Here is a 26,296-nt window from a genome sequence, read left to right on the forward strand (position 1 = left end):
ACTCAGATTCCACCTCTTAGAAGATGTTACTAAAAGTACATGATTGATATTTCATAATGATGATTCTTGTTGATAATCTAATTTTTCTCTAATTTTAAAACAATTTTCTAATTATTTGAATAACTTCACTGATATGGTGAGGTTATATGTGTATATCTATAGGTGTGTTTGTATTATATGTACATAATATAAGAAGGTGATAGGATTTCTAGCAAGACTTTGTTTTAGAGCCAAAAAAAAAAAAAAAAAAAGTGTCCTTCCTATTTCTCTTCTGACTCTCACTGGAGGAATTGCCATTGTTTGGCAATTAGTTTTTAGAGATTGAATTCCCGAAAAGGTACTGTAGCAGTTCTGCAACATCCCTGGAGGGGCTGGCTATATAAGAGTATATATATATATACCTCATCGCTAGACTGTCAGTCGCCATTTTAAGGGTCCAGGGTAACCCATTCATACACCAAGGTGATTCTTGTCAAAGTTTAGAAATTATTTATTTTTTTTATAGTTTACTTATTTTGAGAGAGAGTGAGCGAGAGCAGGGTAGGGGCAGAGAGAGAAGGAGAGAGAGAGAATCCCAAGCAGGCTCCACACTGGCAGCGCAGAGTTGATGCGGGGCTCCAACTCACGAACTGCGAGATGATGACCTGAGCTGAAACCGAGAGATAGACACTTAACTGACTGAACCACCCAGGCGTCCCAAAGTTTAGAAATAACTTAAAGTAACTACTGAAAGCAGCCTCTTTTTGAATGACAGCATTGCATATTGATATAAGAAATGTAACAACCCATCTAAATTCAAGTTCAAATACTGTGACCATGTTATAGCTTTGCAGCTTACTTAATTTCTCTGAGTATGAGTTTATTCAACTTTAAGATGGGAATAATAATATCTTCTGAGATTTCTGTGAAGATTAAACAAAGTAAAGTATGTATAGTACCTGGCATCATATTTGGCATTTGAAAAACAGTAGATGTTGTTATTACCTATGTCTATTTTGGAGGTAGCTATTTCAGAGACTGTCTCCAACTTTGCTCGCTAAGGAGGAAGAATTTCAGCCATTGTTTAAGAACTTACCATCTAAAGGAATTTTTAAATGTATTCTGCTTGTTCATGTGACACAACATTGGATATCTCTGAAAAGAGTTGACTAAATCTCTAAAGAGGGAGAAGGAACTAGCTCTTTAACATCTGTTTGGCAACACATTTGAATGTGTCACCTTGGTGAAGTTACTTAACCACTCTTTGCCTTAGTTGCCTCATTTCTAAAGTAGAGTTATTAATACTGTTTACTTCATTGGATTATTATGAGGATTAAGTAAGCTTATATATGAAGGCAATTAGAAATATAACTATACCAAATGTGGTAAGCACCATTTTGTAAATGTTAACTAGTAGTAGTAGTAACAATAGCCATAGTAGTAATAAAATAGTATTATCATCATCGTCAACTATTCTGAATGTTTATATAAATTGCAGCTGGCATATCATAACTTCTATAAGAAAACTGATGATAGTTAATTTTAGAAATGGGGAACTTAGACTCACGTTGCCTGCTACTGCCACATTAGTCAGTAGCAATTTGGGTTTGAATCCGGGTTCATCTGAATCCCAAATCTTGTACTTTTACCACTGTATTGTTATTCAACCGTCTAAGCTTTCTTTGATTCCTGAAATTTCATAAAGGGAATTCAGTGATGATCCAACCAGAACTCGTCTACTGATACCAGATAGTCCAGGCTGTGTAGTTGACTAGATTAAATCTTAAAAGGGGGAAATTATATTAACCCATTTATTTTAGTTGCTATTTCCAAGAGTAGGCTTTCATTTATTGAAAATTATTAAATATTTCTTGGCTAATATTTGGCTAATACTGGCTAATATTTCTTGGGGTTTTTTTTTAATGTTTATTTAGTTTTGAGACAGAGACAGAGCATGAGTAGGGGAGGGGCAGAGAGCGAGAGAGACACAGAATCTGAAGCAGGCTCCAGGCTCCGAGCTGTCAGCACAGAGCCTGATGCGGAGCTTGAACTCACAAACCATGAGATCATGACCTGAGCCGAAGTCAGATGCTTAACCGACTAAGCCACCCAGGCGCCCTCTTTCTTGTTGTTTTTTTAACCACAACTCATAATGTGTAATAACAGGTATTCACAGGCATTTAACAAATATCTCTATTTTAAAGGAACTATAGATTTAAGCTTTTAAAATCCTGAAGCCTTTCAGAATTATTAACTTTAAATTTCACGTAACATATATATATATAGTTGATTTTATATGCCATCAGGATACTGTTAGTAAATGCAAAGTGCTTTGGATTATTCTTAGCTTTAAATATTGTTTTCAGATTTAAAATAATTACTTGTATTTTAATCTTTTGAATTCACCTCTCTACAGCTTCAAATTATTTTTCTAATCATGCAAATAAGCAATATGAGAAATAAATGCTTACTATTTTTTATGTTTTCATTATGTCATCTCTTTCTCTCTTAGAACTAACATCAAACCTCGAAATTCCACACCACCTAGTTTGGCACGAAATCCTGCTTCAGGTGTGCTTACAAACAAAAGAAAAACATATACTGAGAGCTACATAGCCAGGTATGTTTAGCTCTGAGATTGTAAGAACTAAAATAAAAATGAATATATGTAGTTTTTTAAGGACCATATACAAAAATATGTATCAGACTGTTAATAGAAAATCTAATTTTCCTTTACTGTTAATGATTTAGTTTGGTTTTTAAGCTGTACACTAAAGAAATAATTTAGGCATAAATAATAGTTTCCTATACCTTGTAGTTATTAATGTTGTAAATGCTCAAAGTAATCTGTTCAGTTTCACTGGATTCATTGGTATTTTATATCTTAATTTTAAGTGCAACGTAGTTCTTTTTACCTCAACAAATTGAGTCATAGACCCTTTATACCACTGGTATTGTAATTTTCAGCAGCATTTTAATACATTTAAATTCCCCTACTGAGGTTGTGAATATCCATGTACTTCCCTTTCTTATCTGTCACAATATTTGTACAACTTTGACATTCACTCCGTGTTTAAGCATATAATGAAATCCTTCCAGTTACAGCTAGTATATATATATGTGTGTGTGTGTGTGTGTGTGTGTGTGTCTGTGTGTATCAATCACAACTATTCCAGAAAGCTTTAAGGCAATATACAGAGATACACGTTGAGATACAGTATTGTATAAAAATGAAAGAATAGGAAAAGGAAAAATGAGAATTAAAAGATAAAGCAAAAAAAGGAATGAAGTTAGTCCACAGCCTAGCCCTTGGCCATAAATTGGGTCCAAACTTTGTAGCAGCCAGAGTACAGAAGAGAAGAGTAGTTACATGATTGATGTTATATTTAAAAAACAAAAATTATGGGGCGCCTGGGTGGCGCAGTCGGTTAAGCGTCCGACTTCAGCCAGGTCACGATCTCGCGGTCCGTGAGTTCGAGCCCCGCGTCGGGCTCTGGGCTGATGGCCCAGAGCCTGGAGCCTGTTTCCGATTCTGTGTCTCCCTCTCTCTGCCCCTCCCCCGTTCATGCTCTGTCTGTCTCTCTCTGTCCCAAAAATAAATAAAAAAAAAAAAAAACGTTGAAAAAAAAAACAAAAATTATTTCTCTTTGAAAGCACTAGTCTCAAGGCCTCAGAAATCTGCCTGTGAATTCTTATGAAAGAGGAACTGAGTAATTTAATGGATAACTTTTTTTTCCAGCTTTATTAAGAAGTAATTGCCATACATCACTGGATAAGTTTAAGGCAGACAGCATGATGGTTTTGTTTTACATATATTCTGAAACAATTACCATATGTTTGGTTAACATCCATCTTCTTAACACAGATAGAAGGAAAAAAGCAAAAAAAAAAAAAAAAAGATTTCACCTTGTGTTGAGAACTTTTAGGATTTACTCGCTTAGAAACGTTCCTATCTGTCACACTGTTTGCTGTAGTCATCATGTTGTACATTACATCCCTAGTACCTATTTATCTTACAACTAGAAGTTTATACCTTTGACCACCTGCCTCTAATTTATCCTCCCCATCCAATGGATAACTTCTTAATCAACATCTCCACTGTAAATACGGTAATGAATTTCATAGGGTGTTTTAAGATGCCCTCAATGCAGGCCTATAACATGAATTCACCAAAAATTGTTGTGATATATATTTGTGATGTATAGGTATATATGTTGTCCGCTTTTGTTATAAGTATATAACATACACAGTTATCCATTATTTAGATTTAATGCAGGGTTAGATTTTCAAGTATCTAAATCCTAGCTGGCAATCTTGGTTGTTACCCTTCAGAACAAAGCACCTGTGAAACTTTCTGAAAATGAACAGGTCCACATCCCTCCCAGAGAGTTTGAATTCTTTGGTTTGGATTTTTAAAGTTTTAAGAGTGATGTTTAGGCATAACATGGAATGAGAGCAATAGATGAATAGGTGAATTACTACCTTTCCAGCTGCATTCTTTAATAAACATTGTTTGTCTCAGCTGAGGTTTTGATGCATGTTAAGTATTAAAGAAGTGAACTTAATGTTTCTTGGATTCCTGACATGTGGTTGTACTATGTTGTTGTGTAAGTATAGGGCCATTCTGAGTATAGAATTAATATTCTCTTATAAAGTAGAAAGCTTAATAAATACATGCGCTTGAATAAAAAGATCATTTAATCTTTCTAAAGAGGTAGACAAAAGAAGTGTCAACAATCAGGGGTAAAAATTCATTAAAAATGAGTTTGGGTTCTTTTTTTTTTTGTTTTTCTTTTCTTTCTTTTTAAATGGCTGATATGTGATAGGAAACCCTGAACCTTGTTCACTTGACTTACTACCCTACCCAGATGGAATAATTACAACCATAATAGATGAAGAAATCTCATAGATATCTTTTCCTGCAAGTTTGAGAGACTGCATTTTCTGGATGGTTCTTCCACCCAAAATACCTAGAAATAACTACACAAGATGGAACAAATATCCTTTAGAATGTATAGCTTAGCTCTCAGAAAAGTAAAGGAAACCTCCACAGGTAAATAAACAAAGGAAACTAGAGGTCAAATGGGTAAATTAACCCTGACACTGCACTTACATTTGAGGCTTTACTGATCTTCCTGTTGAAAGGCTTGGGTTTTAATGTCATTGTGGGAGAGAGGAGTTGGTTTGTTGGACTTGTACAAAGTGGTGCTTTAGAAACTCAACTTTGCCTTCCCCTCTCCTCATGCCTCTTCTCTAAGCCAGGACTCTTGAAATGCTCATCCGGAGGCACAGCTAGATGTAGTGACATGGTAATATATGACATTTGGCATTGGGATTACTGACAGGAAATAGGGAATGATAGCAAGAAGTGTCAGGTGTGTCTCTTTCCTGGAAATCCTTGCCCCCATCGTGGAGCTGGTCTTTGACCGTCCAAGTGACAGCCTGGGTGTGAAAGAACAAGATCTTATAAGTGTGTGTAGGATCAGTTTAATTGGAAATTCTTTGTCCCCCAAAGGGAACGAGTTTCTCATGTAACACTTCATGGACATAGCTTTCAGTTTGTCCTGAGGGATGTCTGGTTTCAGTGGACAGCGTATAAGCTCTATGGCCTGGAAGCACAGCTGGCATTCCACCTTTTTAAAGGTTTTCATTAAAGAAGGCTGGGAAGCTATCCCAGTGTCAGATGTGTCCACAGAAACAAGGAGTTCAACTTAGGCTACATTATAGGTTATATTAAAATAGAAATGATTATAGCTGACATTCTTGTGACATTTCTGTTTTTAAAAAAAATTCTTACATGTCACCATTAAAGAGGGAGACTGATACAGAATTCTGTTAAATACATTTTATTGATGTAATGACATTCCCTTTTATTCCTAATTTTCTAAGTGTTTTTTTAATCAAGAATAAGTGGTGAGTGTTATTGAATATCATATATGTACATATAACTAATATTTTTAAATCCTTTAGTCTGTTTATGTGATAAATTGTATTAATATATTTCCTAATGTTAAATCAGTCCTATGTTCTGAAATAAATCTAAAGTGTCCTGAATTACATGTTTGTAAATTGCATTTGCTGAAATTCTTGAAGATATTTACATGTATTTCCAAGTTAACAGGTAAAATTTATTTTAATTTTATATTATCTTATTAGTTTGAGTTTCAAACAACCTTTGAAAAGAAATTGCAGAATATTGTTTTTCACCTCCCCCTTTTGGAAAAGTTTAGTAGAATTTACCGTGTAAAACTGTCCTGAGTCCATTATGTGTGTGTGTACCTACGTGATAAGGAGGGGTAGTCTGTTAATTACTATTTCATTCATAATTTAATGATTATGTTTGTTTAGTGCTAGTTTATTTGAAATCAGTTTTCATAAGTACATTTTTCTAGGAAATTTTTCATTTCATCTGAGTTTCAAATTGCTAGCATAGAATTGTTCTTATAATTTTAAATCTCTGTTATATCTGTAGTTACATCCCTCTTTTATTCTGAATATTGTTTGTTCCTTTTTTGTTGATCAATCTTGAGAGAAGTTTTCTTTGGCATTTTAAACAGACCAAATATTTTGCTTTCTTTATCCTTGTCATGTATTACTCATTCACTTACTCGTTAAAAAAATATTTACTGAGAGATGAGTTTATGTCCAGTACTTCTCTTGATCCTAGCCTAGAGCAGTAATAAAACAGATAAAAATCCTTGCACTCAGGGAGCTTACAATCTTATGGAGAAGACATAACATAAATAACATATACTGCATGTCAGATGGACAACAATTAAAGCAAAGGGGGACACAGAGTTCAAGGTGACAGTGAGAGTGTCCAGAGCCATGAGGGTTGCAGTACAGGGGATAAAGGATGAAAGAATTTGAGTGTGTTAGTGTAACTAAATTAGAGCAAAGGACCTAATGATAATGATGAGAATTTTAAAAGATACTATGGATACAGTGAAAATAGCATAATAGATTGGGAGAAATTATGTATTTAGTTTTATATATATGTTATATGTACATATTTATTACGATGTATATTTGGAGGAAAGACCTCCACCTTTCCTCAGGGCAGAGTTCCAGTTTTCTCTGTAGAGATGGTTTTGCAGAAGGGACACCTAAATTTCCATCATGCTCCCATTGTAGTAAATACGTTGTATATTGAGGAGATGCAAAGTGTGGTGGCATTTGTTCCTGAAAGATTCTCATAACAGGGACAAATAAAATGCCAAAGAAGACATTTAGAATTTCATTATTACCTAAAAGGGATTCTTTTTTTTTTTTTAATCTAAACTAGAAGAATATTAAAAATGAGGTTAAACAATGTTTTAGTTGTACTTAATATTTTTATGTTGTGTTTTCTAAGGGTTATGAAAACTACTGACAAGAACTTTGTGTTTCCACTTTTTTCCTATACTTCTTCAGGCCAGATGGAGACTGTGTATCTTCACTTAATGGCGGAAACATTAAAGGCATGGAAGGAAATTCAACAGGACACTTACCAAAATTCTGCCACGAGTGTGGGACTAAATACCCTGTAGAATGGGCAAAGTTCTGCTGTGAATGTGGCATTCGAAGAATGGTTCTGTGAACAGAGTCCAAAAAAAAGCTAAGTCTAAAATTTTATGACTGTTGCTGCTTGGACAGCTAAGTACTTCCTCTAGTGAATTTATGCTAAAATTATTCAAAATACTTTTTTCAGCAATTTTTGAAGCATAATCTTTGGCTGTGTAATGTGTGTGTGTATATATTTGTGTACATATACTGTGTATAATAAATACCTGATGCCCCAAACTGTGCCATTCAAGGAAATATTCACTCATCTGTCAAAATAATTTCAAGTGGAATCATTAACTTAGGTGTTACTTTTCTGTTATTGTTGTTAAAGCACATGAAGCATACCTCCACAAAATCAAACACTAGTGCTCAGTCCTGCAAGCTTTAGGGATGATCATTACCTTGAGCAAAAAATCAGAACAAACATATTTATTATTGGTGCCTATTTTCAGATAGTATCATAGGATGGGATGCTTGAAATTTTGGAAATGAAGAGAATATTTTTAGTTACAACTAGTTATGTGAGATCATTTCTGTAGAGCTTGCCAACAATTAATTTTATAAATATTAAAAAAGAAAGGAAAAAAGCCCCACGGGTCTAGGTTGTCCTTTACTCGGTATATCATTAATTTTATAATTTAAAGGTCTTTACTCATTCTTTAAAATGTAATTACACAGTTTCCTTTTTAGAGACACAAGACTGAAAAATACAAATGTGTCTTATTCCAGTCATAACTGAATGATTTTTTTTTTACTTATTTGTTAGTTGAATGTATACTCTATTTCTAATTGTATCTCCATATTTCATTTTTTTCATAACCTCATGTTTAAAGAGTTTTATTTTACTACTTTTTTTATTTGCAAAGTTTGAAAATAATATAAAATGCATAAATTTCCTTACAAAATTCCACACATTTATTTCTGTGTAATTAGAAAAAATTATTTTTAATAGATTTTAAAACAAACCACCTCACCTAATAAATAATTTAGATAGTTAATCATTAGCAATTTTTAAATTTTAATTTCCCTTGAAGTATAGTTAGATGTAGTTATGAGTAGGTCAAGAGAATATCTAATTTTCCTACTTATATTTTCTTTTTAGTGTTTAATGCCAAAACACCATTCACATCACAGTAAAAACCCCACTGAAAATGCATTGCTTTAATGCATTAGCTGATTTATGTAATTAAACATTCACAAAAATTTAATTATACTTTAATTTTGGCTAAAATGTAGCTTTTAATCATTGTCACTTTCAATGTAACAGTATTTAGCAGATTTCTTTGATCGCCTATGCAGCCATATTCTGTAATTTATTAGTAATTTCTGTTGAATGGAAAGAGCTTTGATCTTATAAAGTTATAAGCAAATCTTTTATAGGCAGTTTATAGCTTCTCGTTTATGACTGTGATCAACTGTAAGGGTTAATGTAGAAATTTGTGGCTTACAATTTTTCTGAAATTTATTTATGCTTATACTTTGTAATTGTATTCATTAGTTTTTGGGGTTTTTGTTTTTTGTTTCTGTTTTTGTTTTTCATTCGGGCAGGGTATGTAAACTTGAGATAATGGGAATTGTTATTCTATTTTCCTTATGGTTTCTTTCCTTATTTTTTATTAACTTCTTTTTTTCTGGTTGTCTTCATTCAGTCAAATTAGTCTTTAAAAAAAAGTCCATTTATTAGAATAAGCTGTAATTAATTTAGGAGAATAATGTACGTATTAGATTTTCATTTCTATAATATGTTATTCTGTCTTAATTGTTATAAATCATAGGAAGAACTTTAAACTTTGTTTTACCTGGAACTGAGCACTATTTTTTTTTTAAGACCACATAATTTTTGCCCAAGGGGAGGGGTAGATAAAATGAACTTAAACAGAAGTGGCACGTGTTTGTTTCTCACAGAATTTTGCAGTAGCAAGTAAATGTTACAATGTACTACATGGAAAATGAGTTGGTAAAAAAAAAAAATCATCCAATTCTAGAACCCAGAGATTATTATAAATAGTAAGTTGGTGAAGTATACTTATGAATTATGAAACATGTTGTGACAATGTGTTTAAATGCATTTTTATATTACTTACATATATTATTCTCACATTGATTTGTTGTGCAATAGTTCAGTTTATGAGAAATTTTCCTAGATCATTTAGTTTATTTTTATTTATTTTCACAAGTATTTGCCAGTGTGGTAGAATAAAAAATGATTATAAGCTTAAATTTAAAATGTAAAAATTGCTTATATATTATTCTGAAAGTCATTAGCTTGAAAAAGTAAAATTATTATGGTTGCTGTTGTCTCTTGTTCACAGTTTTTTATTATAAATATTGTCTTCATTTTTGAACCTATTCAATAAAGATGAAGCAAAAAAAAAAAAAAATTCCAGTCGGTCTTTATTAATGTCTTAGCTTTTACCCAGACATAGGTAGAAAGATAAGAGCACACTGAAATATGAAGAAAATATTCAAAGTCTAAATACAAATTTTTTTAAATGACAGAAAGTAGCTTTTAATTGGCCATTTTTTTGTGCTATCAGCTTTTAAAAAAATTGCTATTACTTTACTGAATTGCAGTGTTTTCTGACTTCAAAGTATTCTAAATGTTTCATTACAAGATTTCTAATGAATAGTAAAGTCTCTTCATGGCCAGTAAAATATAGCAGTTGAAAACATTAGTGAACTTAAGATTGATAGAAAACGTTGCGTGTATATTTCGAATTAGGTAATGTTACAGTTAATGGCAAAAAGTATTGGTTTGTCATCAATACTTAGTAATTTTAGACTATCATATTTAAAATTTTAAACAGGAGCTGTCTCTAGTAAAAATATAATCAAATTAGGGGCACCTGGGTGGCTGTCGATTAAGCATCCCATTTCCGCTCAGGCATGATCTGGCGGTTTGTGAGTTGAAGCCCTGCATTGGGCTCTGTGCTGACAGTTCAGAGCCTGGAGTCTGCTTTGGATTATCTCCCTCTCTCTGTCCCTCCTCTGCTTGCACTCTGTCTCTCTCTCAGGAAATGAATAAACATAAAAAATTTTTTTAATATAATTAAACATGTTTGATTTGTACTCAATGCAATATATTTGCATTGTAGGTATATGTATTTTATGTGGTGGATATATTTTTAGTACTAAGATAATTTTTCCAACTGTGTTACTGAATTGAGCAGTAGAAAATCATTAAAACCAAGTTAATGATAGCCACACTTATTTTCATTCAGAAGTTTTTTAGTTAATTACTACTATCAGGATACTCATTATATGTAAGTTTGCTTGGCTTATACGTGGATTGCTTTTTTTGCCACTAGAGGGTGCTTTTAGATAATTTAATATTACCAGCTTCCAATTTTATTTTAAAGGCCTCTCCGCAACATAGATATATCTATATCTATCTCATGACATTATGGAGATTTATAAAAGATAGTTTTTATTCTTCATTTTGTTGTGACTTTAATAATTCGTAAGCTGGTTTTTTTTAATGTTTATTATTTTTGAGAGAGCAAGAGCAAGCAGGGAAGGGGCAGAGAGAGAGGGAGATACAGAATCAGAAGCAGGCTCCAGGCTCTGAGCTGTCAGCACAAAGCCCCATGCGGGGCTCAAACTCACAGACCGTGAGATCATGACCTGAGCTGTAGTCCGCCACCCAACCCACTGAGCCACCCAGGCGCCCCCATATGCTGATTTTTAAGAACCTTAATCTAGCTCATTTAAGGCACCATTGTGGTAGTAATTAATAGGAATGTTTAATATTTAACCCTCACATTTTGTTAACAATTTATGCATCTCAAACCTATTACTCAAACATTACCAGATACTCTTTATGCTATTACTTTAATATTTCATTTTAGTTGTACAAGAGTTACAATCTTTTTTAAGATAAGAATTTTTTTTAATCATCTAGCCTAACTTAACGATATTTAATATAGGTGAGTGACATCTACTTATTTTATTTTTTGTTTTGTTTTTTCTTTTTAAATGTTTATTTTGAGAGGGAGAGAGAGAGAAAGAGTGGAGAGGGGCAGAAAGGGAGAGAGAAAGAGAACCCCAAGCAGGCTGTGTACCCTCAGCATGCAGCCAACACAGGGCTTGATCTCACAAACCACAAGATCATGACCTAAGCTGAAATCAAGAGTCAGATGCTTAACCAACTGAGCCACCCAAGCGCTCCTAAGTTTTTAATTCCAGTTAGTTAACATACCCTGTTATATTAGTTTCAGGTGTACAATATAGTGATTCAACAATCCATCCATACATACATCACACAGTGCTCATCACTGACAAGTGCACCCCTTAATCCCCATCACCTATTTTGCCCATTTTCCCCATCCCTCCCCTCTCGCAACCTCAATTTCTCTGGTAGTGACCAGGGATGCTGCCAAACATTCAACCATGCACCACACACTCATCCCCACAACAAAGAATGCTAATTTCTTGGTTTGGATAAATGTACCATGCTTATGTAAGATGTTAGCGTTAGAGGAAACTTGGTAAAAGGTATACAGGAACACTCTGTACTATCTTTGCAACTCCTATATATCTGAAATTATTTCAGAATATATAAATAAAGCTTATACTTAAGGGCAACATACAGCTTCAGAGTCAATCGATATTTTCATAATTTATTTCTATTACAGGGTACTATGTACTATAGCTGAAATATTGTTTTGGTTTTTTGCAAATTACCTGAATCATTCAATGAAATTTATATTGCCAGTGATACATGTTGACATTTTTGAGACCAATAACATACTTTCAAATGTCTTCAAAGGGGTCTTTAATCATCTTACCTAAAATACCTCCTCTGTTGATCAATCTTGTTTTTTCTTTCTTTGTTTTCCAGAGAATTTGTTTTCTGTAATAATTTTGTTCATTTGTTGAGTGTTGCCTTTTTTGGAATATATGCTCCCTGAAGGCAGGGACTTTCTTGTACCTCTAGGTCCAGAACTGTCACATTAGAGATGGATACTTAATAAATATTTGTTGAGTGAATTATCTGTATCTGTGTTGCATCTTCCTGTTAAGTGGTATTCAAAGGATGGGGCTTTTTAAACCCACTGGGCTGTGAAGATAGAAGTCCCAACCATAGTATTTAACTTAACCTTGATGAAAGTAACTCCTCTTTCTTAAGTATAAAGATGTATTTGTCTACATATTTAAACTTTTTCACAGCTAAAGACAAATACTTTCCTTTCTGCTGGGAATGCTGGGTAAGGAGATGATAAGGTAGATATCTGTGATTTTACACTTTCCTGTCAGATCTTTCTGATTCTCCTAGAAAGCTTTTACTTCACCTGATGAGATGTTCTTCAAACCAACCGCCTTTCACTTCATAGGATTTGGACCATTTCCAGAACAATTTATGAGTTCCTGTCCAATTAAATTCTTAGGTAAAATGTTCCCATTTGATTCAGATTATTTTCAAACATAAAATTTGTGATAAGCATCAAAGGTAGAAATTGGCAAGCACATGCCCATCTCTCACATGGTAGCACCTGGTAGATTATTGAGTTATTTGTTGACCTTAGTGGTGGCACAAACGAAAAAATCATCAATCCCACCCGGGAAGTGTGGAAAGGATGGGACCCTTAGTCTGTGTTTTAAAGAAAGAAAAACAGGAGCAGTGAGCCCTAAATTGTAAATGTTTCCACAATATTCCCCATGTAAGATACAGATAGAAAATTGATTCACTTTGATAATAAGATCTTAACGTGTATCTAACCTCCCCCCTACTTAGAAAATTTGTTTTCTACAGAAAACCGCAGTTTTTTCTTACCGTTGTGTATGAAGAGGATGTAAAACAAATAAATGAAAATAAACCCCAGGTTATTCCAAACCAAAGTAACCATTTTGCATCTTTCTCAAATACTAAATACTTGGTGAATCTAGGTGCATACATATATTTTGGTACTGAGACATAAAAAACTGTTGGAATTGGTGATTATCAATGTACCTACCTATTGTATTTTTCTTGTCCTATAATATCTCCACAGATTCTATTATTTGGTCAGAATCAAGACTGAAAGCTGTTTCACAACAAAGTTTAGAAATGAAAATTCCATGGAGATGTTGAGAACACAAAGCTGTGGAGTCCTATTGGTTTAAATTAATTATATGCTCCTATCATATCTACCTTTAAGTAAGTTGTATTTTATTCCAGTAATGTATTTTTTTGACAATTAGATTTTTATTGATACACTGGTTTAATGTGATTTGTCTTTATGTATTAACCACCATATACCTAGCTTTTCCCATTAGAAGCTTAAAGGAACGCAAAAGATCATATACTTTTTCAGGAGAAAACATTTTAAACAAATGTGGATAGAAAACAAATTATGTAAATAATAAGTTGTATTTAAGATAAAATATTAAGATGAATCTGATCAAATAATAATTCCTGATACCGGAAATTAAGTGCTGGGCAACGAAAGGAAGAAATATTAACATTATCTAGAATCATCATGGAAGCCATAGCAATTGAGGAGAAAGGAATTGAGATGCCCCTTGAAGTTTGAGCAGGATCTGTAGTTTTAAGAGAATTGTCTTAATCCTGGAAGGAGTATTTCCTTCAACGGATTCCTTGGGAGCCTATTCTAAAAGACTTTTAATTGAGACCCTTTATATAATGCAATATTCCCCAAAGTGCATTTAGGTAATGGATTTTACATAAAAGTAGTGCTCTCTAGTCAAATTTTGGAAATGATTTTTAGTGTTAAGCTTTTTTTTTTAAAGCTGTATGTGTTTATACATCCTTTAATATACTTGTATAAATTGTAAATCTCTGAAAGAAAATTTATCTGACTCCAGAACTCAGAATCCTCCCTCTTTTTATTTTTCTTTTTATATTTCTCCTCCTCCTCATCTTTCTTCATCTGTGCCGTCATCATCTTTTTCTGTAGCATTGATGAGGATTAGGATTACTTGGGACAAACTTTAGAAAATACTGCTTTAAAGCATTGTATATGTGCATACCGGAAAGAAAATGTTCATTGGGATAAAACAAGTCTCTAATTGGAGAGTAAAAATATAAAAATATAATATCCAAGTTAGTTATTAACTAGCCTGCCTTGTCTCCACTTACCTTCCTAGTGGGTAGGAAACAACGAAGGTAAATACAACCATAAATGCCTGGGTATTTTTTTTTCAAGCATTTGGTACACAGTATAGGCTGAATACTGTTTTGAGTGTGAATTTTCTCTAAAATTCAAACATATCATAAACAAATGAAAATCAAGGAAGAAAATTTTAATAACTTATTGCAAGCATTTAAAAATATTGTTCTTTATTTTGCCATAATCTTGGAATTCTTTTCAACACTTGTTAGGGATGTTTTAGACAGGCTTCAAGGAACACTTTCAAGGACAGTTTGAAGAGTTTGCCTTAGAAACTTAAAATTCCCTCATTTCTACAGCTGATGGTTTACCGACAATACCAGTTCATCAGAGTGAAGGTGTACCACACAGTTGACCATGTTTTATGGTGGAAGGAAGCATAGCTTACTTGGAAAAGTCCATCTGAAGAAAGAGCTTGGTGAAGAATCATTTGCTCCTGAAAGTGTTAGCCCCCTTTTCTGGAGTTAATAATGAAAACCAAACAAAAAACATACTTGATTCAAAGCCCTATTAATGGAGCAGTCAGTGAATTCTGTACAACTGTCTGTACAATTCTACACAGCTACCTGCACCAGTGAGGGTGAAACGCCATAGGATTTAGGGAGAGGGAGAAAGAGAGGCAGGGACACAAACCTGAACCGAGAGGAAAGTCTTAACACCACACACTGGCACCAGAGCCTCATCTGAAGCTCAAAGCTGGTCAGCACTTTACCAGGTGGTAATGAAAGCGTAAAAGAGCAGTAAGGCTGTGAGTTAAGCAAAGTGGTGGCTGTTGAAGGACTCTGGCCTGGCTAGAATAGGTTTTTCATTTCCCTTTATAAGTAAGCAAAGACTATTGGCAGACTTTTCTAAACTGGATGCGGTATATACAAAAGCTTCTTTTAATAGACTAAAATTTAACATAGAAAGCAAAGTTCCTGTTCTTATATAGTTTTGGGTCCTGGTTTCATGCACATTCTGAGTAATAAGGTATTAAAAGTCACATATTCAATGGCAGTGAGAGATCAAATAGTGGTACAGTATTAAAATCTTGTTTTAAAAGGCATTAAGTGAATCTGACAGTGTTATTACATAGGCCATTTATTATCAAAGGAGGAATGTTATCCAAACTAAGCAACGTTTGTAATACTGTATGAAAATATTTGTATATAATACAGATACAGTGTCAAAATTAAATATACACATTTCATTAATTAAAAGGTCAACATATATTATTCTGTTAAAAATATACTTCCCAAATTGCAAACTCATTTAGACAAATTTTATTACATATAAATGACCAAAATAACTCAGTATTATGGTTTAGCATCCTTAGAACAGGTGAGTTTCTATTTTGTGAAACTATTCTTTATGGTCATCTTAAAACATTTGCTATACCATCTAGTGAAGGCACTGTGTTATACATTCATGTATGATTACATGTCTTAATCTCTCTCTTAAATCTCTTGTACTCCTTCATACTGCTGCTGCTTTAAGGTATATGACTCCTCCTCTCATGGACGTTACCCACATCTCACTGTTAATTCTGAAACATTTTCAGCACAGAGACACCAATTTCCACTCTCATTGTAGGATGCTGATGCATAAAATTAATTTGATAATAAAGCAATGTTATTTTTTAATCCTTGCAACCTTTATATACTTCACAGATTTTATCTCTTCTTCTGAAATTTTAAAACAGGTTTAAAAAGTATTATTGCAACTAATAGTTTACATGGATTATCTTACAAAAATCACAGAATTAATACTGATTGATTATGTCCAAAAACATATAAAATAGTTTGTTGATTGCAGCATTTGGTTTCCACTGTCTGCGTCCATCTAGTTCTAGTTCTATTGTATGAATTTCTCAGCTGCTGTAATCCACTTTTACCAGGAGGCATTCTGTCACTTCTAGGGTATTCTACCCCCAAAAACTGTATGAGCAAATAGATTCTTGGAAGATACAACTAAAGTCATATGTCTTTATATTGCCACTCCATATTTTTCAATGTTCTTTAGAGCCCCTCAAAATTTTATTCCAACAAGTTTTTATCTTTTGTAGTAGTATCCCTAGGAAACACAAGCTCTTCTGTTTTCTCTGTTCCTTTAAAGATTTGCTGTCTTCCTAGAAAAATAAATTTAAAAAGTTTCAAATTTACATTAAAAAAACACCTTTTAAAATATTCAATTATTAATTTCCATCCTATTAGGTTATGCTGAAAGTTTGGTGTAATTGAAAAGGGAGAATCTTGAATGATATTTTTTGAACTATGATTTCTAACTATACTTGTGATAATTGATGTGGAGGAAATTCAAGATTGTTGTGGCTTAAGATTTAGGATCAAAGAGCTACATCAGGTGGCTGCCATTTTCACCACTGCAACAGTGTACATGCTATTGAAATTCTGCTGAAATTTACATGGAAAAGATATTTGTAGATTACTCAATCGTCTTGTTTAATATAGAAAAAAGTGTATTTTTTTGTGGAAGGAAGAATTAACACTGAAAACATTCAGGGTATTTTGGCAAAGTTGATTGATGATGATCTACCTGATTGAGCTTGTGCCCTAAGGTCCACCCTGACAATCTGGTTGGTTTTCACTAGAGTATAGAAGACACGTGCCTCAAAACTAGTTTTCAGGCCCTGATGAAAATCTTACAAAAGGCTACCTGTACAACCTACAGAGAGTGGAGAAAGAAATACTTCACACGGAATAGATACATAAGGGAGCAGCTCTGTATACACTTGATCACGTTCCAGTAAACCCCTGGAAGGGGGATTCATGGAGGGTAGCGTAATTCATCTTTTGGATGACAACCAATTATTGAGTGTTTTCTAGGTCACGTATTGTGTTCCATGCTTTACATACATTATTTCATTTTATCTACTTAATGACTTTATGAAGTTGATGATTTTGCCTCCATTCACAGATGAGGGAACTGAGCTGCAGAGGATAAATAAGCTACCATAGTCATGTAAGTATAATACCTGTGGTTTAAGATCATCTGTCCTATTATTAGTTTAGCCACAAATTGGGATCTCTCTTTGTTATATATTTAGTAACACTAACACATAGCCTTTAAATAATACACTTAAAAGATTAAGTAGATTTCAAAGAAAAATATGAAGGAGAATTTCTCATATTCATTTTATTGAGGGTCTAGGACATCTTCACAAAATACAAACTGAAATTCATAGGACTAAGCAGTTTTGAAATGCATAGATGTGAAAATTTAAGTGACATTTCCTAGGACACCAAGATTGAGCATTCATTAAAAAGACAAATGCAAAAAAAACATGATTTTACCTCTGTAATCCTGGGAACACAGATGTTATCTCCCTTCTCTAAGCTTTGTTTCCAAATTTTCTTAGCCAGAAGCCCTCAATGTATTTATATTGCTAGTGTTCATTTCCACTCTTCCAGTTCAGCTGGAATTCCTATGATTTCCTGAGTCCCAGAGCATGCAACTCCCCCTCCTTCTTTAAGAGAAATAAGGGATGTCCATGCTCCCATATATCTATTGGTGGAATAACATTATAATAGTAACAGAAATGTGAAATAACGGAAATAACCCATCATTGCTATGAATCAACTGTCTTCGTTTTCCATGTCCCACTCTAGTTAATATTTACATCATTTTTAAGTTTTGTATTAAGCTTTTACTTAAATTCTAGTATAGTTAATATACAGTGTTGAATTAGTTTCAGATGTACGATATAGTAATTCGACACTTCCACACATCACTATGTGCTCATCACAAGTGCACTCCTTAATCTCCATCACCTATTTAACTCATCCTCACACCCATCTCCCCTCTGGTAACCATGTTTCTTCTCTATAGTTAAGAGCACTTCTTGGTTTGCCTCTCTCTCTCTCTCTCTTTTTTTTCCTGATGCACATTTGTTTTGTTTCTTAAATTCTTTCCTGCTTTGTTGAAGATTCGTTGACCATATAATTATGGGTCCATTTCTGGGCTTTCTATTCTGTTCCATTGATCTCTGTGTCTGTTTTTGTGCCAGTACCATACTGTCTTTGATGATTACAGCTTTGTAATACAGCTTGAAGTTTGGAACTGTGATGTCTCTGCTTTGGTTTTCTTTTTCAAGATTGCTTTGGCTCTTCAGGGTCTCTTCTGGTTCCATACAAATTTTAGAATTGTTTGTTCTAGCTCTGTGAAAAATGCTGGTGGCATTTTGATAGGGATTGCATTCAATGTGTAGATTGCTTTGGGTAGTATTGACATTTTAACAATATTTGCTCTTCCAATCCACGAGCATGAAATATTTTTTTCATTTCTTTGTGTCTTCAATTTCTTTCAAAAGTGCTCTATAGTTTTCAGAGTACAGATCTTTTGCCTCTTTGGTTAGGCTTATTCCTAGGTATCTTACAGTTTGGTGCAATTCCAAGTGGGTTCGATTTCTTGATTTCTCCATCTGCTGCTTCATTATTGGTGTATAGAAACGCAACAGTTCTGTATGTTGGTCTTATATCTTGCAACTTTGTTGAATTTGTGTGTCAGTTCTAGAAATTTTGGGGTGGAGTCCTTTGGGCTTTCTACATAGAGTTATCATGTCATCTGCGAAGACCGAATGTTTGACTTCTTCCTTGTCAATTTCAATGCCTTTTATTTCTTTTTGTTGTCTGACTGATGAGGCTAGGACTTCCAGTACTATACTGAACAACAGTGGTGAGGGTGGACATCTTCGCCGTGTTCCTCACCTTATACGAAAGGCTTTCAGTTTTTCCCCACTAAAGATGATATTAGCTGTGGGGCTTTCATATATGGCCTTTAGGTGCTGAGGTATGTTCCTTCTATCCCTACTTTCTGGAGGGTTTTTATCAAGAAAGGATGCTATATTTTGTCAAATGCTTTTTTTTGCATCTCCTGAGAGGGTAATATGATTTTTATCCTTTCTTTTATTAACGTAGTGTATCATGTTGATTGATTTGTGAATATTGAACCACCCCTGCAGCCCAGGAATAAATCCCACTTGATTATGGTGAATCATTCTTTTATGATACTGTTGGATTTGATTTGCTAGTGTCTTTTTGATAATTTTTGTATTCATGTGCATCAAGGATATTGGTCTGAAATTCTATTTAGTTGGGTCTTTGTCTTGTTTTGGAATCAAAGTAATGCTGGCTTAATAGAATTAGTTTGAAAGTTTTCCTTCTATTCCTATTTTTTGGAACACTCTCAGAAGAATGAGTATTAACTCTTCTTTAAATGTTTGGTAGAATTCGCCTGGGAAGCCATCTGGACCTGGACCCTTGTAGTTGGGAGATTTTTTATTACTGATTGAATTTCTTCACTGGTTATGGGTCTGTTAAAATTTCCTATTTCATCCTGATTCAGTTTTGGTAGTTTATATGTTTCTAGGAATTTGTCCATTTCTTCCAGATTGCCCAGTTTGTTGGCATATAATTGCTTATATTATTCTCTTACAATTCTCTGTATTTCTGCAGTGTTGGTTGTGATCTCACCTCTTCAATTCATGATTTTATTTATTTGGGTCCTTTCTCTTTTCTTTTGTTAAGTCCAACTAGGGGGTTATCAATTTTGCTCACTCTTTAAAAGAACCAGTTCTGGGTTTCTTTGATCTATTCTTTTTTTAAATTTCTGTGTCATTTATTTCTGTACTAATTATTTTATTTTATTTTATTTTATTTTATTTTATTTTATTTCCCTTCTTCTGCTAGGTTTGGGTTTTAATTGCTGTTCTTTATCCAGCTCCTTTAGGTATAAGGTTAGGTTGTGTATTTGAGACTTTTCTTGCATCTTAAGGAGACCTGTATTGTTACATACTTCATTCTTAGACTGCCTTTGCTGCATCCCAAAGGTTTTGGGCTGTTGTGTTTTCATTTTCATTTGCTTCCATGTATTTTTTTAATTTCTTCTTTGATTTCCTGGTTAACCCATTCATTCTTCAGTAGGATGTTCTGTAACCTCGTCTTTCCAAATTTTTTCTTGTGATTGACTTCAAGTTTCATGGTGTTGTGGTCTTAAAATATGTGTGGTATGATCCCAATCTTTTTGTACTGCCTGAGGCCTGATTTCTGACCCAGTATGTGATCCCTTCTGGAGAATGTTCCATGTGCACTCAGAAAGAATGTGTATTCTGCTGCTTTTGGATGCAATGCTCTGAATATATCTGTTAAGTCTATCTGGTCCAGTGTATCATTCAAAGCCATTGTTTCCTTGCTGATCTGCTTAGATGATTTGTCCATTGTTGTAAGTGGGGTGTTAAAGTTTCCTCCTATTATTGTATTATTATCAATGAGTTCTTTAAGTTTGTTACTATTGTTTTTCTTTTTATTACTAATTTTATTTTTTTCATTTACATCCAAATTAGTTAGCATGTAGTGCCACAATGATTTCAGGAGTAGATTCCTTATTGCCCCTTACCCATTTAGCCCATCCCCCCTCCCACAACCCCTCAAGTAACCCTCTGTTTGTTCTCCATATTTGAGTCTCTTATGTTTTGTCCCCCTCCCTGTTTTTATATTATTTTTGCTTCCCTTCCCTTATGGTCATCTGTTCTGTGTCTTAAAGTCCTCATATGAGTGAAGTCATATGATACTTGTCTTTCTCTGACTAATTTCGCTTAGCATAATACCCTCCTGTTCCATCCACATAGTTGCAAATGGCAAGATTTCATTCTTTTTGATTGGCGAGTAATACTCCATTGTATGTATATACCACACCTTCTTTATCCATTCATCCATCGATGGACATTTGGGCTCTTTCCATACTTTGGCTATTGTTGATAGTGCTGCTATAAATATTGGGGTGCATGTGTCCCTTTGAAACAGCATCCCTGTATCCCTTGGATAAATACCTAGTAGTGCAATTGCTGGGCCATAGGGTAGTTCTATTTTTAGTTTTTTTTTTTTATGAACCTCCATACTGTTTTCCAGAGTGGTTGCACCAGCTTCCATTCCCACCAACAATGCAAAAGAGATCCTCTTTCTCCACATCTTCGCCAACATCTGTTGTTGCCTAAGTTGTTAATGTTAGCCATTCTGACAGGTGTGAGGTGGTATCTCATTGTGGTTTTGATTTGTATTTCCCTGATGATGAGTGATGTTGAGCACTTTTTCATGTGTCAGTTGGCCATCTGGATGTCTTCTTTGGAGAAGTGTCTATTCACTTTAAGTTCTTTAAGTTTATTATTAACTGATTTATATATTTAGGTGGCTCCACACTGGGGGCATAAGTATTTACAATTGTTAGATCTTTTTGATGGATAGATGCCTTTATTATGATAGAGTGCCCTTCTTCATCTCTTATTTCAGCCTTTGGTTTAAAATCTAGTTTTTCTGGGGGTGCCTGGGTGACTCAGTCAGTTAAGTGTCCACCTCTTAATTTCAGTTCAGGTCATGATCTCGTGGTTTCATGAGTTCAAGCCCTCCATGGGACTCTGTGCTGACAGTATGGAGCCTGCTTGGGATTCTCTGTCTCCCTCCCTCTGCCCCTCCTCACTCACACTGTCTGTCTTTATTTATTTATAAATAAACTATTTAAAAAATAAAATGAAATAAATAAAATAAAATAAAATAAAATAAAATAAAATAAAATAATAAAATAAAATAAAATAATAAAGTCTAGTTTGTCTGAGATAAGTATGGCTACTCCAGCTTTCTTTTGATGCCCATTAGCATGATAAATGGTTCTCCATATCCTCATTCTCCATGTTGAGGTGTCTTGGGCTAAAATCAGTCTTTTGTAAGCAGCATATCAAGGAGTTTTTTGTTTTTTTGGTTTTTTTTGCCCATTCTGATACCCTATGTCTTTTGATTGGAGCGTTTAGTCCATTTCCATTTAGAGTAATTATTGATAGATATGAATTTAGTGCCATTGTATTACCTGTAAAGTCACTCTTCCTGTAGATTGTCTCTTTTCCTTTCTAGTTTTTGTTGCATTTGGTATCTCTTTCCTGCTCATAGGGCCCCCTTTAAAAATCCTCACAGAGATGATTTAGTGTTCACCAACTCCTTTAGTTTTTTTGCCTGTCTTAGAAACTCTATTTCTCCTTTTCTGAGTGACAGTCTTGCCAGTTAAAGGTTCTTGGCTGCATAGTTTTCCCATTTAGTATGTTGAATTTATCATGCCACTTCCTTCTGGCCTGCCAAGTTTCTGTGGATATGTCTGCTGCTAACCTTATGTGTCTACCTTTGTAGGTTCAGGACCTTTTGTCCCTAGCTACTTTCAGAATTTTCTCTTTACCTTTGTATTTTGCGAGTTTCACTATGATATATCATGGTGTTGACCTGCTTTTGTTGATTTTGATGAGAGTTCTCTGTGCCTCTTGAACTTGAATGCCTGTTTCCTTCCCCAGATTATGGAAGTTCTCAGCTATAATTTGTTCGCATAAACCTTCTGCCCCTTTTTCTCTGCTCTTCTTCTTGGACTCCTATGATATGGAAATTATTGCACTTTATGGAATCACTGAGTTCCCTAAGTCTTTATTTGTGACCTAATAGTTTTTCCTCTTCTTTTCAGCTTTATTATTTTCCATAATTTTATCTTCTATATCACCTATTCATTCCTTTGATTCTTCTATCCCCATTGTGATTACATTCAGTTGGTTTTGCCTTTCAGTTAAAACATTTTTTATTTCAGCCTAACTAGTTTTTAGGTCTTTTATCTCGGCAGCAAGCGTTTCTCTGGTGTCTTCTATGCTTTTTTCATGCCCAGTTAGTATTCTTATGACTGTTGTTCAATATTCTTGTTCAGATATTGCTTATATCTGTTTTGAGCAAATCCCTGGCTGTGGTTACATCTTGATCTTTCTTTTGGGGAGAATTCCTCCATCTTGTCATTTGTCTAAGTTTCTGTCTTTTCCATGTTATGAAAGCTTGTTGTTTCCTGCTCCTGAGAGTAGTGCTATATTAAGAAGGGATCATACATTGTCCAGGACCTGGTGCTTTAGGAAGTGTTTCTGGTGTATGCTGTGTGCAGTCTCTACTTTTGTGATTTGGCTGCTCTTTCCCCAGGTCAGTCCTCTGCAGAGTTCCCCCTTGTTTGCAATGGGGAGTGTTTGGGCCTTTATAAATAGGTGTATTTGATTTGTTTGTTAAAATAAGCCTGATTTTTTAAAAAATCCTACTCCAAAAAAAGAGAAAAAGAAAAGGAACAAAAACAAACAAGCAACCAAAAAACTTTATGCCTGATTCCAATGAGAAAGAAAGAAAGAAAGAAAGACCTGATCCAAAAATGGGAAAAGGAAAAAAACCCAAACAAACAAACAATAATTATAAGCCTAACTAAAAAAAAAAAAAGGCCAGTCCTATTTCCACCAGAACCGAAGCAGAAACTTTGGAGCACTCTATGATCAGTAGACCTGCTGCATGCGGGGTGTCTGTGTTGGTCCTCTGGGGAAGAGACCTGCCGTGCTTGCTCACAGACCTGTCCTAATAAAGATGCCCCTGCAGGATACAGGGGGGCAGGTTTTGGTGTAAGTGGCTCCAGCCTCCACTGGTGGTGCTGTATTGCTCACTGAAGCTTGTTATGTGGCAAACACTTTTTAAAGCATATTATATAATCATATTTAATTCTCATATAACAGAGGTAGCTACTTCTATTAGTCTTAATGCAGAACTGAGGAAACAGGGATTCAAAGAAGTAACTTTTTAAAGCTCATGCCATCAGTCAATAGTACAGTTGAGATGTGAATCCAGAGTCTGACTCCAGAGGCTTCACTACTGGTATAGAAGGGAGATAGAAACTACACTTGAATCAGCAGCTAGACAAGGCAGTAATCACTTCCTACATTGGTTGCCACTGAGTCAGCTGAAAGAGGTTTGTCTGGAGAGCATGCCTCGTGTTTAGGGTATGCAGCAATCTCAAGGGTAAGATATTTCCTACCCCATACCTACTTCCCTTCCCCTTCTGGACATATTCAGTCTGAATTACAAATGTCCTTTTCAGTCTATCCAGAATGCATTCTCTTTCTAATTTAATGTTGAATATAATCTGAACTCAATCACTACATTGACCCTCAAAATGGGATTCTGAAAAAGGCAAAGAGGTTCTTTAGGTGTGGATCAGAGCAAGATATTCAGACAGATAGGAGTTTGAATCCCAATTTGTTCTTTTACTAGCTGTATATCCTTGGGGAAATTAAATATTTTGAAGCTCAGTGTCCTCATCTCTATAATGGCAATACGACCACCTCTCCTAGGGTTATAGAGAGGGCTAGATACATAGTGCTTAATAAATGATAGTACTCCTACTTGACTTACTAGGCATATCAATTCTGAAGGCATCACACCTAGCAAAGGATGGGGTGTGCTTTATTGAGGGGTAAGTTCTAGGAAATAATGCCACAATGCACAGTCTGGGCTGGGCTTTCTCTTTGCACTTGTCAGTTCAGGTTCTCTCTCCAACTGGGGAGCCTTTTGGACTCCTGCTGCTCTCTCTCCAACTGGGGAGCCTTTTGGACTCCTGCTGCATACAGGGCTAGGCTCCTGGGGAAGTGTTCAGAGTCCTCACTTTGACTTCAGGTCTAAGCCATGTTCTTCAATCCAGCTTCTCTGGCAATAAAGCCCCACTTTTAATTCATATCTGCCTTCTGTGTCTATTTCCCAATTCATTCACAGAATTTGGCCGTAAAATCGGTCTACAGTTGAGGCAGGGTGGTGGTATGAGAGATCATAGCGTCAAACCACACCACCTAAATTGAACCCCAGATGTACCTCATACCAATCTGTGACCTTGGGAATGTTTCTAACTTTTTCTGTGTTGTAGTTTCTTAATGGTACATACTTGCAGGATTTTTGTAAAGTCTGAGGTAATATATATATAATACCTAGAGCAGTGCCTGGTACTCTCTTAGCACCAAATAAGGGTTGTTAAAAATAACATATCTGGAGAATTTGTGTCAGAGTAAAGAACAAATAAGAATCCTACTTCCAAGCCCCATCTTTGCTGACTCCAATCAAGCTCTGCCACCATGAACCACAGAACTGATTATTTCACTGCTATTTGTGTCTCCTTTCCAAGACCTCCCCACCCTTGGTAGCTATTTTGAAATGTCTCTTAACTCCATCGCAATCACTCAGGGGATCCACTTTAAAAGTTGAATTCCCATGGCATTCCCATGTCCAGCACTATGTTAATGCCTGTGAGATATGAAAAACTAATATAGAAGGGTATACTAACCGGGACAAAAGTAGAATTTTAATCAACATGAAAATAAAGTTAGCATTAATTTATTAAATCCTGACCATAAATTTTAATAAGCTTGATCCATCGGAAGCAAAATGAATTAAATAACAATAAAAGCTGATAACATGCTTGACTCATGAAGGAAATTCACTGTAGCTAAATTCAAAATTTAACATTTTGCCTTATAATTTCAAGAAAAAGGTGGGCTGTATCAGGTTAGTTAACTTTGTAAGAATTTAATTTAATTTCAAGATAGAAATTATTTGTGTATTTTCTTCTACAATTAGTTGATTTTGGAACATGGTATTCCATGCAACATTCAACACATGAGAGAAGGAATTGCAAATATATAGCATACCTCTAACCCTTACTGCTTCCTAAGCCAAGAGTTGATATCACCAGTTTTGTCTGCAGACTTCTCAGTTCAGCCCTGATTTGAGACTTTATGTTCAACATAACTTTTCCAGCAACAGTCACTATTAAGCAACTGGATGTATAAGCAATAAGAA

At 34.6% G+C, this 26,296-nt stretch overlaps 2 protein-coding genes across 4 annotated transcripts in view; one reads left to right on the forward strand and one right to left on the reverse strand.

Moving 5' to 3' along the window:
* Positions 1-9,390, forward strand: part of ZC2HC1A (zinc finger C2HC-type containing 1A) — a 49,531-nt gene extending 40,141 nt beyond the window's left edge. For both annotated transcript variants that reach the window (XM_060610764.2, XM_060610763.2), the window contains 2 exons: positions 2,492-2,599; positions 7,393-9,390. In XM_060610764.2, coding sequence (XP_060466747.1) covers positions 2,492-2,599; positions 7,393-7,558 — 274 coding nt within the window. In that variant the 3' untranslated portion in view covers positions 7,559-9,390. The remainder of the gene's footprint in view (positions 1-2,491; positions 2,600-7,392) is intronic.
* A 5,372-nt stretch (positions 9,391-14,762) lies between these two features.
* IL7 (interleukin 7) overlaps positions 14,763-26,296 on the reverse strand; it is a 59,959-nt gene continuing 48,425 nt past the window's right edge. The window contains exon 4 of one of the 2 annotated variants that reach the window (XM_060610767.2): positions 14,763-16,740. In XM_060610767.2, coding sequence (XP_060466750.1) covers positions 16,621-16,740 — 120 coding nt within the window. In that variant the 3' untranslated portion in view covers positions 14,763-16,620. The remainder of the gene's footprint in view (positions 16,741-26,296) is intronic. The other variant, XM_060610765.2, reaches the window with a different exon arrangement.

The sequence above is a fragment of the Panthera onca genome, chromosome F2 (assembly GCF_046562875.1).
Source record: "Panthera onca isolate mPanOnc1 chromosome F2, mPanOnc1 haplotype 2, whole genome shotgun sequence".
Classification (NCBI taxonomy): domain Eukaryota; kingdom Metazoa; phylum Chordata; class Mammalia; order Carnivora; family Felidae; genus Panthera; species Panthera onca.